At 49.5% G+C, this 18,284-nt stretch overlaps 1 protein-coding gene across 1 annotated transcript; it reads right to left on the bottom strand.

Annotated features, from left to right (window-relative positions):
* Positions 1–12,995: 12,995 nt before the first annotated feature.
* On the bottom strand, positions 12,996–17,685 carry LOC119405446 (zinc finger protein 239). Its single transcript, XM_037672282.1, has 2 exons — positions 17,600–17,685; positions 12,996–13,893 (listed from the first exon to the last, which is right to left on the bottom strand). The coding sequence occupies exons 1-2, from the start codon at positions 17,683–17,685 to the stop codon at positions 12,996–12,998; spliced, it is 984 nt and encodes a 327-aa protein (XP_037528210.1).
* Positions 17,686–18,284: the final 599 nt, after the last annotated feature.

The following is an 18,284-nucleotide window of genomic DNA, read 5'->3' as shown; positions in this document are numbered from 1 at the left end:
GCGCGCGAATTTTACAGGCTTTCGATCTAAAGCAAGAGTCGCATGGCCTCCAAGATATACGCCGCGCGCCGGCCCTCTCGGATGCCATGAAAAGTCGAGACATATTTCTCACAATGCCTCACAGATGGCAGCACATTATCTAGCGTTTGCTGCGTTGGCTTGATATGTTTTCCTCTAGATGGACATAGTTGTCCATTTTTAGAGCTGTTTGAAAGTTCGTGTGTGTATTTAGCGGCGATGGCTGCACTATCCCGGCGTTTTTCGACGTAGCTTGATGGCCTCGCGTATACGCCTACCGTATGGGCTCGTTTTCGTCGTGACACCTGCCGAACAAAATGCGTCGAGACTCCTTTCACTACATGACATTTATGTAGTGTTTTTGTCCGAAGCAGCTGCAAGCAACATCGTGGCTTTGTGGTAAGACACCTGCTTGCCACGCGAACGGCCCGGGTTCGATCCTCATTGGGACCGAAGATTTTATCGTTTATTTTATTTGCTACTTTCTCGATTTTTCGCTCACGGATGATTTTCCGCTCACAACCAACGGTGCCGACGCCGACAGCGGAATTTCTGCGACACGAGCTCTCTAACGCTACCGCGTTAAAACAGCAGACGCCCCGCGGCGTGCTCTCCACGGTGGTTAGCTTCTGCGCAGATTTGTAGTCCCAGCGTAAACTTAGCGCGTATTGTGCGGTTCGCACGCAGTAAAATGCTGCAAGCAGACGTTTACCACGCTGTTCGTGCGTGGCAGGCCCGAGCGCTGCGTGCTGAAATTCTTCGTGGAGCGTTTTTGTGCAACAGTACAGAATACCGTTACGTGCCGTGATCAAAAACGTTCAGCCCCTGCATCATCGTATTCGAACTCACCTAGCAGTGACTTACGCGTTCTGCTGGCCGTTAGGCCTTCCCTTTCTCGTAGCCCGATTTCCCGATCTGTTGTCGGATTAGCGGTTCTTTGTTCGTGTATATGGAGTGAGCGTAGTAGCTATTCGGTGCAACGCCAACCTATAGTTGGCGTAACTTCACGTCGAAAAGAGGACACCACTGTATTGTACACGCGATCGTGCACGTAAAGTTTGTAATTCCAGTACGCACACAACAACAAGCACGCAGCGAGCGCACACCGCACAATACATACATCACGTAGTCCGATAACAACAACATAAGTTTATTGCGCTTTCGTTGAACGACACAGCCTCTAAAAAACGTACGATGCCTTCGGCGCATGTTATGGACGGCGCGTCAGACGCCAAAAAACAAAAGTTCACGTGTGTTCTGAGTTGACACAATGAGTAAGAAGCAACAGAGCGCACATCCGAGAGCTTCACATGCAAATACCATGCATTAGTGATCAGCAATGAAGCGAACGTGTACGTACACATGAAAAGTGACACCCGGTACTTTCCGCAGTGCACGCGATTTGCACCGGGCATACGCAACCATACGCAACAGCTGGGCATTAAGTATCTTTCCTAAAGAACACGCACAAGGAGCAGCATGCGTGAATCGACTGCGCCGCGGCGCCGCTTGCACGGCGAAAAAAAAAAAAAGGGCTCGAATCGCGCATGCGCTTGCAAACGACACGGCGGAAATCGCAAAATGTTTCGAGGCTCCTTCGCTAGGAGGCGATGCCGGTGTTTGCGATGTGGAGGCTTCACGAATGTGACGTCAGGGCCTCTCCTTATTTTTCCTTCCTCCATGGGCTCGAGCACATGCACGTCCCCTCCCCTTCTCTCTCCTCTCCTACGCTGCCCCCCTCTCGCCCGCCTGTCGGCCGCGTTCCCCGCTCGCCCTGTGAGAATTAAAAGGACCCTCTAACACTTTTCCTGACCTCATTGTTTTACACTTTTTACTTTCGGGTTGCGTAGACTGGAGGCTGAAGAGATTAGTGCAGAAAGAACGGCAGCGGCAGGGGCACGCAGTCCGAAGTTATTCAGCCTAGAACACTCAAAATACAATAAAATGGAGGCCTACCCTCAACTCGATTTTCGCGGGGTCACCTGACCACGTTTCACTCGCCCTGTGACGTCTGATGGCGCCCCAATGAAATGAACTGAAAGATCCTACGTACGGGAAGCTTGCATACAATGTTTCCCATTCTTTCCAACGTATTGGTGACGCCGTTGCGATAGTAACAAACAATGTGGTGCATTAAGAGTGAACTGTGCGTGCGAAACGAGGCAGATCGTGAACGCCTCTATCATGTTTTCTAGTTTTAGTCGTGTTTCTTGTTGCGACGGCGTCTATATCAACGCTCTTGCATTTTTTTCCCTTCAGTTTCTACAAACAACGGCGCCTGGAATGTCCCGAGCGCGTTTCCCTCCAGCGCCGTGGCGTTCGGTGCATTCTTTGCCGGGCGCTGCAGTTTTAAAGCTGAAAAGTCTAAGATCGTCTGTCTAGTTGGTGTTCAGTGAAAAAAAGCATGCTAAATAAAAACTAAACCCAATAATGACCCCTTTTGTGATGCAACGCCGTTATTACTTCTATCGTTACATTTATCCAATCATAGGCCAGCGCTCATCTTCGTCATTTCCGTCCGCAATAGTTCTGGCGAGCGCCACTACGCGTTGATGCGGTCGGCAACGATGTAGGCGCTTCAAAAAAAAAAGTGTTGGAGGGCCCCTTTAACGGCCAGGCTAGATGGAACATACGACGCGCGTAGCGTCGCTCTTCGCGTTCCACGACGCGAGCTCGGTTGCATGCCCAACGAACGCCAACGGAACGCGATCGTGCAAGTGCTCCGGCTTCGCATCTACTCATGGTCCCCTTTAGCGGGAGATGGTGTAATTTTTTTTTTCTCCTCCTCAACTTCACATCGCTCCTCCTCAGCCTTTTCCACCCCCTTGGTGTATACGTGGCTATCCTATACGTGGTTTTGCCTGCGTTACGCCAAGTGACATGAGACGACGACAGCATACGATGGCATACGAGGGCATACGGCAGCCAGGGCCCCTGAAGTGCTCCGCACATAGAAAGCTGTGCGTCGCATGTACCGGTCGTGTTCCATCAGTCGATAATCTATATGCCATTCGTAAGTGGCGATATTCTCAAAGACCTCCGGCAGCCGTAGGTAGTTTTCACCTAAGAAGCTTACTGTGAAAGGGCAGCGGAATACCCAATATACAAACTCTAAAGGTTCGAGACGAAGATAAAGCAATAGCCTTACCTCTGCACGGTGAAATGAAGAACCTAACTCAGCGAAAACGAATCACTATGGCGGGAAACGGGCAAGATGATGATGACGATGATGATGACCTCTTACTAGTGGCGCTTACCCACAAAGGGGGATGGGCCAAGAACCGGGCGGCAGGATTTTGAGGTAAATACTTGAGGCTAAAGATAAACGTTGTAATTCTTTTTCTAAAACAGATTTTAAAAAAAACGGGCAAGCGGCGATTCTTCTGCTTCTTCTTTCGCAGATGGCAGCATTTCCTCGAGGCTACCAGGTTGCCAGTACATGGAGGGCACAGACTAAATCACGGTGGAAGAATTATTGCGCATGAAGTGGCCTCCAAACAGGGGCGTATCCAGGGGGGGGGGCACGGGCCCGTGCCCCCCCCCCCTCCGAAATTTTTTTTCCACATGGGATACAGAGGACAAAATGACACCCGACCCCACTTATCTGCCCGGACCCAATGTCGGATCAAGGAGGCGCACCCCCCCCCCCCCCGCCCCCGAAAAAAAGTTTCTGCCTACGCCACTGCCTCCAAACGAGGTAGACAACTCCCTGTGGTTGCGCACTTTCTGCGAGAGATGACGAGATACGTTGCGGGCCGTGCTTTGGGATCTCGGCGGTTTGCCGTATGCGTGCTAGAAAAGCACAACTTTATTATGGGTGATAAAACGGCTTCCAGAGCTTACGTTTGCACATTTTCTCTTTTTCAAGCTCCTGCCATCGACTGCTCATGCTCTGAAATATGTTGAAGCGAATGTACGCGCAAATATATTGACGTCAAAAAGCTGATGGAGTCGGGTGGCTCTTCCAGTCTGTGGTTTGTGTTACGGTAAATAACGGTGACTACGAAGTGCGAAGGAGGCAAACACCCATGCGAGCCCTCTCGTCACATGACTGTGCCTGTAAATTGACAAATTAGTATCACAGGCCCATGCTACACGTATGCGCCACCAGTGTGATGATTTTGTGCTGTTGCACAAGATCAATTGTGGGCGATCCAGCAAGCCCGTGAGGCGGCGCGGAGACAGGGTCTCCGGTCCTCCTCGGGGCGGCCTAGGCCCAGGCCACGAATTTGCCGGAGTTCTTAATAAAGTTGCTACCACCACCACAATAAAGAAAAGGACACTTTTAGTGTGGCGGCATTTCATTTGAGTGATTAAGAGTCAAATGTTTTCTTTCAATTTACTTCAGCGTTTGCGTTGAATAACGGAATTGAATTTCCGTATTGAACACGTGAGTCTATCGATCCCGTAATTGCTACGTATATTTGAACGTCCGCAGGCTGCGATACCCAAATTCACATTTGCACGAGCCTACGATTCATTGTTTCGTATCTTCAGTTGCAAAAGGGTGCCTGAACGTCAACCCTCAACCTGTGCTCATTTTGCGCAGCCAGCTTCGCGTCACAATTACATAATATGGCATACTGACGCAGTTTCTGTAAGCGGAATGGGGTGTCGTTATGTTGTGCGTGCGTACCAATGACTTTAGCCCTGTCATACATTCTCTATATTGCTGCCAAACAGTGCATTCACAGAAATCACTGACGTGGCTAGGGAGGCTAGGGTTGGGAGTTCAACACCTCCCCCCCCCCCCCCGAAAAAAAGTCTGGCTATCATGTGAACCATCACAGTTTCCGCACTTGACTTGTTGCCCGACATGCGTCTGCAGTGTGCGGCTCAGCGCATCGGGGGCATACTGTGGTGTTTGTACATACACCCTTGACGTGCCATATTTTCATGCAGTTTGGTACCGAAGTGGTTTAGGGACAAGTGGCCGAAAAGGATGTCGGAAGTGTCCCGCGCCTTGACATGCGACGGAATAGAATCTCCTTTGAACATTATCTTTACACAACGGGTGTTTCCGAGGCGAAGTACATTCGCGATGACAACTCCATCATTCGCTGGATTTATAAGAATTGGAAGGTCCGAGTTTGCTATGGCCAAATCGGTGTCGTAGATTATACTCCCGCCATGCAGGCACCGTCCATTGGAATAACCGGTCGGACTTTGATGTCTGCCAAATCCGATACTCTGCGAAGCCTGTCTACGGCACTGGCAATCGTTGTGTCCACAGCAAGAATATTCTTCCGCGTGTCCAAAACGATATCCGTAATTTCGTTCGGCGTAACCCCCTCAAAGTACATAGAAAGAGCTTGCCCGTTTAATGCTCGAAGGCTGAAGGTGGAGTCCTCGGGCATGAATTGGATGGTGTGCGGCCAGCGTTCTTCTATTGACTTAGAAGTTAACGACCTCGCTGGTGAAGACGGCTTGATGTTTCTTCTGACGGTCTCGAAGTTTTAAGTGTACTGTAGTATTTATGATATAGACGTGAAGAAAGTAAAGTGGACGAAAAGACAAAGGCAGGGACCGAACGTGCAGCCTTCGGATAACGCGCACGATGCTATACCAATGATCGTCCACTATGACGGGTATTTCTGTGTTTGTAAACCTGGGAGTGTTAGTCAGCGCCCCTCGTAGCAATGATGGCGATTGTGGAACACTTTTAAATGCGAAGCATTTTTTAGCGAACTTCTGCGACCTGGAGCGTATCTATCTATCTGTCTGTCTGTCTGTCTGTCTGTCTGTCTGTGTCTGTCTGTCTGTCCGCCTACGACTTCGTGCTCTCGTCGCCGTTTCGTTAATGGGATGTATACCAAAATTGGTAGGGCATATGACATCACTGTACAAACATAAATGACATGTCATAACATGAAAAACATGATATGCATGTCATGAATGGCAAGATTTACATGCCACGGTCTTGGTGTTCTTGCGGCCTTTTCGTTAACTTGATATATACCAAAATTCATACGGCGCGACACGAGTCTATGACGAACAGCTTCTTCATTTATTGTTTATTCAAATAAAAAACATAGGTGGCAGGTCGTAATATGCGAATCATGACATGCATGTCATGTACGGCATGATTTACATGAAATGGTCTTGGGGCACTCGCGGCCGTTTAAATAAAGGAATATATACCAAAACTGGTAAGGCGAGACATTTCTGCATGAAAAACATAACTGACAACCGTTAACTCAAAAATCACGACACGCATGTCATGTACGGCATGACTTACATACCACGCTCATGGTGCTTTCGCGCCCGTTTCGCTAGCTTGACATATACCAAATTTCGTATTGCGTGACGTGACTGCATGATGAACATAAATGACAGGTGGTAAGATGAAAATCATGACATCCATGTCATGTACAGAACGATTTACACGCCACGCTCATGATGTGTTCGCAGCCGTTTAGCTAGCTTGATATATACCAAAACTAGCATGCCGTGACATGACTATGACAAAACTAACAACAGGTCGCAACACGAAAATGAATGCATGCATGTCATATACGCACGATTTACGTGCCACGCTCATGATATGCTCGCGGCTGTTTTGCTAACTTAACGTATACCAAAAATAGTATTGCGCGACGTGACTGCATGACGAACATGAAGGGTGACAACAAGAAACGCATAAGATGCATATCATGTGCGGCATGGTTTACATGCCACGCTCATGATGTGCTCACGGCCATTTTACTAGCTTGACATATACCGAAACTGGTATGGCGTGACATGACTCTATGAAGAACATAAACAACAAGTGGTATCACGGAAATCATGACATGCATTGCGTGTGCTACATGTTTTACATATCATGCTCATCATGTGCTGGCGGCCGTTTCGCTACCTTGACATATGCCAAAATTGGTATGGCGTGACACGACTCTACGAGGAACATAAATGATAGGTTGTCACATGAAAATCATGAAATGCATGTGATGTACGAAATGATTCACATGCCACGCTCATGGTGCTCTCCCAGCCGTTTCGCAAGTGTGATATATATACCAATACTGGTACGGCGTGACGTGACTGTATGGCGAACATATATGAGAGATCGCAACATGAAAATTGAGACATGTATGTCATGTACGGCATGACTTACATGCCGCGCTCGTGGTGCCTCGCGGCCATTTGGCTGGCTTGATATACACCAAAATTTGGATGGCGTGACATAAGTCTATGACAAAAACTAAAGCGGGTGGTAACATGAATATCATGATATGCATGTCATGACCATTTACATGACACGCTCACGCTTCGTTAATGTGATATGTATCAATATTGGTATGGTGTGACCCGAGTGTACATCGGACATAAATTACAGTCGGTAACATGAAAATCATAATATTCATGTCGTGTACGGTATGATTTTCATGCCGCGGTCTTGGTGCTCTCGCGGACATTTCGCTTGTTTGATATATGCCAAAATTGCTGAGGCGGGACAAGAGTGTGTGACGAAAATAAGTGACAGGACGGAAGACACCAATCACGGCATGTATGCGATGTAAGGTTTGATTTACATGACACGGTCTTCGGGAGCTCGCGGCCGTTTCATTAAATGGATATATATCAAAATTGGTATGGCGCGGTCTGACTGTATGAAGAAAATAAACTACAGGTGTAACATGAAAATCATAAAATGCATGTCATGTGCGGCAACATTTACGTGCCACAGTCATGGTGCGCTCGTGTCTTGAATGCCTTGATTTGCCTCGAAAACAAAACAATGCGGTATATGCAGCTTCCCCCTGGCTGTTCCGCATTACATCGATTCCCACAATGCGTGGGATCCGCCTACCTTTTTTAGCCAGCTCGCGTCCTTTAGCACATGATCTTTTTTAACGAGCGGACAGCTGACCGAGCACAGGAAGACAATGCCATAATTAATATCGCCGTGACTAGGCGTCGCAGCTACAAAGAAGGCGGCGCCAACCGACTTTCACTTTTGCTTGTTTGCATGGCTTTAATAAGGACCTTTTCATAGTAAGATGCTGCTTGGTATTTGTTGTGTTCGTGAGTGTCGGGTTCAGTGGTGATGTGCGCGAGTTTCGAATCAGACAGCACAAGAGCCCACCGCCAGACGCCCGAGCCGCATGGCATGCGCCGAGGGCACGCTTCCTCTCCCGAAATTAGATCCATTGTCTTCATGTATTCCCCAGTGTGCTTTTGTAAACGAACGTAAAAGACGTATTGGCCTCGAGGGCGACCACAGGAGAGACCGGCGCTGCAATCGCTATGACGTATTAAACGACATCACATGAATCGCCTTTGCTGCCGAAAGCCACGCCAACGCTGCACCTCACCCCCGACGCTGAAGTTCTGTTTTTTGCTTCAGTGTGGTTTATTGCGCAATGCCAAACGTATTCGACCGAGCCTGGCGTGAGTTTCCATGCAAACCCACTGAAGACACGGGTGTGGTCCGTTGCCAATGGCCTCTCTTCAAGCTTCCATCGAGCCCTTCTCGGAAGAGCTTGGACGTCATGAACTCAACGCCTTGGATTTTACTTCGTGGCAAATTCCATCACAGTCAACGAGAAGAAGTGAGCCCTGCTGCTGACTCCGTGCGGGCCGGAGACATTTGAAACCATCCGCGCACTCCGCACCAAAGAGCCCAGGAGAAGTTTCATATGAAGATATTGTCCAAGCCTTGGCTACACATTACGACCGACGCCCATCCGAGTTGTACTGTCGTTGCAAATTCCTGAGACGCGACCAAGAACCAGACGAGTCCATTGCTCTTTACGTTGCCGTTTACGTAAACTCGCCGCATAACTCCCCCTGGATATCGTGTTACACGACCGTTTCCTCTGCGGTATCCGAAACGAGCTCGTTCAACAGCGTCTGTTCGCCGAAAGGGACCTTTCCTGCAAGAAGACTTTCGACTTCGCCAACAGAGTGGAGAGCGCTGCCCTGCAGCAACAGAGCATCAAGCTGAAAATAGAACACTTATTTAAAGGGACACTAAAGGCAAATAACAATTTATGTCAGAGTGAAAGCTCAATGTATGACTTCTAAGACGACAATATTATCAACAGCAATGCCCTACTTACCGAGAAATTAAGCTAAATGTATCACACGATGAGCGCCAGGAGCGGGACATTTTGGAAATGATCCCGATGACGTGAGAGAGTCCAACTACAATTAATCACTCGTAATCAAACTAGCTGCAATAAAAAAAGAATCTTCCGTACATAAAGAGACGTAATAGAATGCTGCTTGTTCGTTTCTGTTTGATTCATGGAAAAAAGAACCTCTTTGGCATTGCCATGGGGAACGGCGCGCGTGATTCAAAAGTTCTGTTTTCGCCGAACTGCGCTTCGCCCGGCGCCCTGCTTCGCTCACGCGGTCGCGTCTCAGTGGTAGTTTCGGTATCGCGTACTGTCGCGTGTGCTTTGCGCGCTCGTGAAAGTCGCTCTGACAGAAAGTTCGACAAAATGCCGCATTCATGCGATGTTGCAGGATGCCCGAATGGTGCACGCCGCCAGTGCACGCCGCCGCGCAGTAAAGGCGGGCAACGTTGGGCACGGCAACAGTGACGTGAGAAAGACCGTTTTCAGGCGGGTGATTTGAAGTGCGCTAACGCGATGCGGACCACTAAAACGTGATTTTATTTCAAAATAAGTACTTCCTTCGCACGAAAGTAGCACTACGAGGTTTCTGGACCGCTATTTCAAGAATCAACGTCGACTTAATATTTGCCTTTAGTGTCCCTTCAAGAAGTCAGGAGAGGCCCCTCCAAGACGACTGAAGCGCGGCAGCCGATCGCCTCCGCGACTAAAGAAATAGTCCTGCTCGTGCACGCGCCGATGTTCTCCGAAGGCGGAGCCACCGGCCGTCCCATTCATGACGTCAGTCCCGAGTGCGCGCCCATTGGTGCAGGCTTATGTTCATCCGCCATTGAGGAGAAAATGCCGCTCACTTCTAAAGTTGTATCCGACTATAGAAGTGCACAAGACAAGCCACGAGAAAGAAGGCGCGAAGGGAGACCAGCACACTCCGCGCAAGGCGCGCTGCTAGAGATGCGACGGCTCCCACGATCCGGGTGAGTGCAAGCTCCGGAATTCTTCATGCAACTTATGCAAGAAAACCGGGCATATTGAAAGAGCTTCCAATTGCGAAGAAAAAGCAACGCGAAAGTGCTCCGCATCAAATGGAGCCTAAGCCTGCAAGCGTGGCAAAGTCTAGACACAGGTCAGCACGAGACCTGAATACAGAAAAGAGCCTACAAGCAAGCCCGAAGTTCATGGTGCCGCTGCGCGTCAACGGAAAGCTTCCGGACTTCGAACTTGATTCTGGTGCGTATATTCGCTAATCAGCAAGGAAATATATGAAAGGAGTTGGCCTACAAAACAATCTTCGTTATGCCAAACATAAACCTTCACACGTGGTCAGCAGAGCACTTGAGCCTCGTTGGCACTGCGGAAGCAAAAGTACGGAACAATTAGGTCTAAAGATTACGTTCTTCCACTGCATGTCATTGAAGGCAGTTTGTGCAACCTTCCGGCAGATGAAAGACGCAACGCGCACAGAGCACGCAGCGCTCAACAACTTGCTCAGCAACATCAGCCCGAGCATCAGCAACAGCGATGCGCAACGTTCATAGAGGACATGAACCCTAGCATCGAAGCACTGCGCAACTACGAGCTGGCGCGCTAGGTGTTCCTGCTTTATTATACCGGCCTTCCCTTCAAAGCATGAATGGAGGGAGTGTTCAGTGTAGCAGCTGACCACTTAATGCGGAAACGTGGAATAATCAGTGACGATAACTTTGAAAAACACCTCCAGAACGCCTGTTGAAAGTTAACAACGTGTAACGCTATATCACAGAAGCCACAGTAGGCTTCCCAGCCTTCAAGCGAGCCTCCAGAATCCTCTCTACCGTGCAAGGCAGTATATCGTGGTAATTCGAGTAAATTTGTGCTGTTGTCACACGGCAATAAATTTTTGAATGAAAATAACTCAAAAGTAATCGATTACATTTCTGTAATTGCTCAGTTACTTTTCCGGGGCTGTATTTGGCCACTGTAATCAATTACATTTTAAAGGAAGCAATTGTAGTTGTAATCGGCTGATTATTTTCTGTAACGTGTACAAGTCTGATTCAAACAATGAAACCTATACCTTTGTAATCAATGCCTTTGTCAATATTCCTATCGCAGTGATCAAAACTATTTTTGTGCTAAATCATTCTAATGCAACTATCCTTAGCTATTAGGTTTAACTGTTGGTCGGTCTGTCATGGGTGCGCAGTCCCCCAATACCCGCCTCCGTAGCTCAGCAGGTAAGATGTAAGCTCCATTGGCAGCCACGTCGACCGTACATCGATGGGAGCGAAATGCAAGAACACCCGTGTACTTAGGTTTGGGTGCTTGGTAAAAAGTCAGTTTCGCCGCAACGGCGAAGCAATGAATGCGATAGCAATAAATTGGAATGTAACGCGAAGAACGGAAAGCAGCTCGAAATTGCAAGCGCGTCGCTCGAGCCCAAACGACGCATGACAAGAACGCACACAGGACGAGCGCGACCTATCATGCGTCACAGCTCGACACTTGAAGCGCCCTGCTCAAACATAAAGCAGGACGCACAAAAAGAACGAACAGGTACACACGGGACGAGCGCGAACTAACTGTCACAGTTGTTACTTATTTCTCTTTGAACAGCGCGCTCCTTTCGCAAACGCGGCCGCTGCAGCGAGCGAAGTGAACTTCGTACGCTCTGTGACTTCAGCGCGGACATCGCGGGGAAAGCACAAGACATCCAACCCCTCGCTCCACTTCCGCCCCCTTCTTTCCTCGAGATAAGCGCACGAAGGCGACCACGTACGCCCTTTAGGGCGAAGAGCAGCGGCGTTCGCAGGAGCGGGGCGACGATCTTTAAAGCGCGCCCCGCTGGCCCCGCGCGCACATCGCGCCATCTCGGTGGTGACCAAGAAAGCATGCTGAAGTAAATGGTGTATATAAATAGCTCGCCGTTAGCAGGCTGAAATACGGTACTCTTCGTGGCCTAGCCGTCTAACGACGCGCGCTGCGAAGCGAAAGGTCGCCCGTTCGGTTCCGTGCGTCGGAAAGTGTTTCCGAATTATTTTTCTTTGTGGCTTTTATATATACACACACATATACATATACGGTGCATGACGGCGGCGAAGAGGACGGCAAAAACCAGCCTAGACTGTCCATATAATTGCTATCGCAATAAAAATCCAGGTGGCGAAAATTAATCTGGCGTCAGGCACCACGGCGTGCCTCATAATCATAGGCAGTGTTAAACACGGCACGCAAAGCTCTGCGTTAGCGTTCGTCGCCACTGCGCATTCGTCATACGCAAGCCTATTCAGTGAGCACGTTAAGTTACGCAAATAGCGTATCGTACCCAACGAACGCTAACGCTGCGCACCCTATTCTCAAAGTGTCTCTTATCATAGTTTTAGCACGTAAACCCTACATAATTTAACTGCACAAAAATTACATTTTCTCTTTATATATCTTTTATTGTCCTATTTATTACCAACTTTGTAATATCCCCAGGCCTTGCCTAAACGCGCAGCTAACACATATTCGACCAACTCCCCAATTAACGATGTTATAAGTTCAGAACTGTCATCGGTTGAAGTAGAGACCACGTGAAACACATTGAATCACAATGAGTCAAAACACAAGACAATAAAGGAAGGTAGTAATGAGTGGCTGTTCAGATTAAACAACTGGGTGATTCCCCTCATGGATGCCATAAACAGCTGAGAACAGCTGTTGCGCAGTCGCGCAAGACGGCAGAACTTCTCAGAGAAACGGGAACGTGGCGTAGGTCTCGTTTTGAAATAGCCGAAGCTTTACCAGGAACCACGTGTATTTGTCAGACTAAAACAGTGACATGTGAGAATCTTTGTTACGGACGCATAGATGGCTTATACAACGGACATTAATTGGCTCGCGTCTTGAGCTTGTTTCTGGGGCTTGCCCACAACATCTTCACGATCGACGCCGTCTCGCAGTTCGTTGCGCCGCGACGGTAGGCTCCTGGTTACTTGGCTCGCCCTCATCAGCGCTTGCAATGCCATGGACTGCGGGAGCGTGAACCTTGAGGTTACTTCGCGTCGAGAATCTGCGGCCGCACATGCCGCATTCGTAGGGCTTTTCGCCGGTGTGGGTCCGCTTGTGAACACGCAGGTAAGAGCGATCGGCGAAGGTGGCTGGACAGACGTCGCATTTGAACGGCCGTTCGCCGGTATGCACCCGCGAGTGGCGCTTCAGGATGCACTTCCTCGCGAATGTCTTGGAGCGCTGGCTGCACTGCCACGACTTCTCCTTGGTGTGCGTAAGGAGATGACAGTCCAGCGTGCTCTTCTGGGAGAACGCGGCCGGACACCTGTCACAACTGAATGGCGTCTCGCCGGTGTGCGTCCGGTTGTGGTGCACGAGGGTCACTCGTAGCGCGAACCTTCTGCCACAATGTTCGCACTTGTGCGGCTTTTCTCCGGTGTGGGTTAAAACGTGGCCAGATAACGAGGGCCGATTCGTGAACTCCGCCGGGCAGAGGTGGCATTTAAACGGTTTTTCGCCAGTGTGCTGACGGAAGTGGTTCACGACGGAACCCTTTCTGGTGAACATTTTGCCGCACGTGGGACAGCCGTGGTTCTTTTCGCCCGAGTGTGTAAGCAAGTGCTTGTCGCGGTTCCATTTCGACGCGAATGTCGCAGGGCAGCAGCGGCAGTCGTACGGCTTTTTGCCAGCGTGTGTCGCCGCGAGATGACGCTTGAGGCCCGCTTTGCAGCTTAAAGCCTTGCCGCACACGCCGCACTTGTGATCCTTCACGTTGGCGTACTTCCGCTTAGGCTTGGCCTGGGACACGCTTTCGCTGCCACGACATCTGCGAACAGCAAAATGAGCATGATGACTCAGCATGACATATGCAATCACTGCTGCGAGCAATGCTTTCACTGTGACACCAGTAACGTAAAAGCATATCTCGCATTTCAGCCAATGTGCAAAGCCAAAGTTCATAGAACACTTTTTGTAGCCAGCTGACGTCACGTAGCACGTTATCGTTTTTAACGAGCGGACACCTGACCGAGCACGGGAAGACAATGCCACAATTATTATCGCCATGACTAGGCGTCGGAGCTACTTCAAGACGGTGGCGCCAACCGACTTTCACTTTTGCATGCTTGCATGGCCTTAATGAGTACTTTCACACAGTAAGATGCTGCTTGGTATTTGTGGTGCTCGCGAGCTTCGGGTTCAGTGATGATGTGCGCGAGTTTCGGTTTAGGCCGCACAAGAGCCCACCGCCAGCAAGCCGAGCCACAGGACGTGCGCTGGGGGCACGCTCCCCTCTCCCGAAAACAGAATATATTGTCTTCATATATTCCCCGGTGCGCGTCTAATAAACAAACGAAACAGACGTATGTAGCACGTATGTAGTATGGCGACGAGGGAAACGAAAACCCACTTGAGATGCGGGTGTAGTCCGTTGCCAAACGGAAACGCAACGCGCACAGAACAGGCAGTTCTCCACTGCCTGCTAGAAAAGCATGCACGTGTTTTTTAATGAACACGTCATAAACTACGAAGGACCACCAGTTCACACTGAGCTAGACCCAAACGTCCCACCAGGATTTTGTAAAGCGCGACCGGTTCCTCTTGCGCTCACTCAGACACGCTGTGGAGGAAGAGTTAGATCGCTTGGGGCAACAAAGCATTCTGCAACCAGTGCAACATTCGAACCAACACTCTAACCAACACCCTTGGGGTTGGTTCGAAAAAAGTCCAGGTCATTAAGATTGTGTAGCGACTATAGAAGCACAGTAAATGCCGCGTCTGTGAAAGCGGGCTACCCTCTTCCCAGCACTGAGGAAATGCTGTCTCCTTTCAGAGGTGGAACAATGTCCTAAACGCTTGATCTCTTTCAAGCCCATCAGCAACTTCCGGTCACTGAAAACATAGCAAAAGTACCGACCGGGAATATCATGAATGGAGTGTAGGCAGTCAGGAGACTTCCATTCCGAATCTCAGCAGTACCGGCTATATTATAGAAAATAATGGAGACATCATTTGCAGGAATTGCTGGCACCACCCTGTACCTCGACGACATAATTGTCTGCGGCGAAACGTCGGAGCAACACAACGGACGGCTAGACCAAGTGTTGTCAAGACTGGGTAGTATGGGCCTGCCCCTAGAGAAAAACAAATGTCGATTTGGGGACAAAAATTCGAGTTCTTAGGACACAACATCGATTAATTAAGGTGTGCATTCAAATGTAGCGAAGGTTAAGGCCATCATGGACGCACCAGCGCCGAAAACTAGAGTTGAACTCCAAGCATTGTTCGGGTTGCTTGCTTTCTTCGACCGCTTCCTCAAGGACAGTGCGACAGTGGCCACACCACTCGCTGTTGCACAAGGAAAAACAATGGATATGGGGGAAAGAGCACCAAGAGGCATTCGTAGAATTAAAGAAACTCATTCGCGACAGCACAGTGCTTGCTCACTATGACAAACGCAAGCCTCTTCTTTCATGCGACGCTTAGCCCTATGGTGTTGACGCCGTCTTACCGCTAATGGATGCGAGCGAAGCAGAAGCGCCGTTGCTTTCGCGTCCCGAACGCTTGGCAAGGCGAAACGGAATTATACCCAACTGGATAGGGAAGGACGCAGTGACATTCGGTGTTGATCCTTTCCAGACGTGTACAACTGGGATACGTGTGACAATCACAACTGATCACTCAGCATCCTCGGGCCGAAAAGGCCGCGTCCACAAGTCTTGCCACCACGCATGACCAGATGGTGCCCAAAGCTGTCCGCTTACGACTACGACCTTGTTTACAGAAAAGGTAGTCAGAACCAGAACGCAGACACATTAAGCAGGCTGCCACTGCAAGGAGCTGACGACGAGCCATCCCCTACCGACGATTTTCTGATGTTAGAATGTGCGATTCATCACCAACTTTCCGCCCAAGCGCATTGCAGAGCTATCGCGCGAAGACAAAACTCTCTCAGCAGTTATTTAAGCAGCCCAGCAATCAAAACTGCGAGCACAGAAATGCGATGACTTCCGACGCGACCTTATGTGAAGCTAGCGCCCGAGCTATCGGCGCTCCAAGGGTGCTTGCTTACTCAGGGGCTCTCGAGTAGTCATTCCGATCGCAGCTCGTCCCGAAGCTTTAAAGATCATTCCCTCAGGACACAGAGGCATCGTCGCTATGAAGGCCTACGCAAGAGGTTACCTTTGGTGGCCTAGCCTCAGCAGAGACATAGAAAAGACTGTCCAGGAGTGCAGACCATGCCAGCAGAACCGACAGGCACCAGCGACGGCACCGCTAGCTGTGGGACGATGCTCTCCGCGACGGACCTCCCGAGGTCTTCCGAGCCATGATACAGCGGGCCCGACTCTTCGGTGGAGTCATCCTAGGGACCCCGGACTAGGGGTTCCTCCCAGGCGCCCCTTTATTCTCCATTCAAACATCAATAAAGACGTTTTATTCTCTCTCCAGAATATCCAAGATCAACGGAGCCATGGGGGACCATTCACATGGATTTTGCAGGACCCATTGAGGGCTGCATGTTCTTGCTTGCCGTAGACTCATTCAGCAAATGGCTTGAACTTATGGCAAATGACGAGCATACAGTCAAAGCACCTAACGAGGGAGTGCAGAGACCTTTTTGCAACATTCGGTTTACCGCGGAGAGAAGTCCCTGACAACGGATCGCCTGTCGTTTCGGTCGAAACAGACTTTTTCAAACGGAACGGAGTGTGACGTGTCACGAGCGGAACAACAGGCGCCGCATTCGCAAAAATCAAATCGCCCACGAGAAGAACTTCGCAGGCCACCCGGCGTCCATGAAAGGAGCGATCATTAAACAAGCAGGTCGTCGGTTTTCTTTGGTCAGCACGGACAGAGGTGACGTGCGAGGATACAAAAACCCCATTGAGACTACAAGGAAAGAAGTAACTCATGACAACGCTTCTACAGCAGAGACACCAGGCAATCGCCTCCAGTCTTCGGTGCTCCCGTTTGTCCTTGCAGACAGCCAGGCTGACAATCAGCAAGAGGCGTCGACTATGCGCGGTCCAGAGTACTGCGCCACGCCCGCACCAGTCACATGTAACGACGCTCTGCAAGCACCACCACAGAGGCCTCCAAGACGTCGCCGTCCCCCAGATCGTTACCAAGATCAGTGGCGACTCAGACAGAAAGGGGAGGGAAGTGTTACTGTTTGTGAGTTTCGGCTTCAGTGATGATGTGCGCGAGTTTAGGTTTATAGGCCACACAGGAGCCCACTGCCAGAGGGCCGAGCCGCAGCGCATGCCCCGAGGGCACTCTCCCCTCTTCCGAAAGCAGACTCATCGTTTTCATGTATTCCTGTGTGCTTCTAATAAACGAACGTAAGAGACGTATGTATCAGTATTGTACAAGTGTAGCTCACCAAAACAGCCAAACTGAGTTTGAACCTTACCCTCCCTAAGCAATAAGCTCCAGGTACCAAGCTGAGGTATTAGTGCTCCTCTTCAGCTTTGCCTTTCGGCAGCACACTAAGTTGTTTCATATGTACTACTTTTTGAGACAAAAGTGCTCACCTGATGACGTCATCGCCGGACGCTCCGCTTCTTCCAACGTCTCTTGTACTAGGTCCGCTGCGTGCACTTTTGCGTTCTCGTGCCATCTTTGTGTTGGATAGTCACCGAAAAATTAAAGAACAGTAAAGATGTTGCCGTTTCGGGGAGGAAGAACACTGAACTTACAACCTACAGACCGTGGAATATCAGTATTTCAAAACGTGATTACCGCGTACTGCGGACTCTACTTCAGCGCGTGCACAGCGTAATTTTCATAAAATACCTGCCAGAACCATCGATAATGACTGTCCAAAAGCAGCATCAGCATTCTTGACTATTACTGTTCATCTCTGCGTCAGCCGCGTTCGTCCTCAGCGCTCGCGCACTTTTACTGTAAGCGCGTAGAACATATACTATACGCGGGGCGATATCATCGATTTTGACTTTGTACAAAGCATGAAGGCGACGGCAAAATCCCACGGAGAGTGTCCACATAAGGGCTATCGCAATTTAAAAAAAGAAACAAAAAAATTAGGAGTCCCTGCCTTATCGGGAAAATGATGGCGAGCGAAGCTTGGCAAGCGCGTACCTGACGCACTACTTCTCTTCTCTTCTCTTCTATCTATCTATCTATCTATCTATCTATCTATCTATCTATCTATCTATCTATCTATCTATCTATCTATCTATCTATCTATCTATCTAT

Source organism: Rhipicephalus sanguineus, chromosome 9 (assembly GCF_013339695.2).
Source record: "Rhipicephalus sanguineus isolate Rsan-2018 chromosome 9, BIME_Rsan_1.4, whole genome shotgun sequence".
Taxonomy (NCBI): domain Eukaryota; kingdom Metazoa; phylum Arthropoda; class Arachnida; order Ixodida; family Ixodidae; genus Rhipicephalus; species Rhipicephalus sanguineus.
This window is presented reverse-complemented; position numbering and strand designations above follow the sequence as displayed.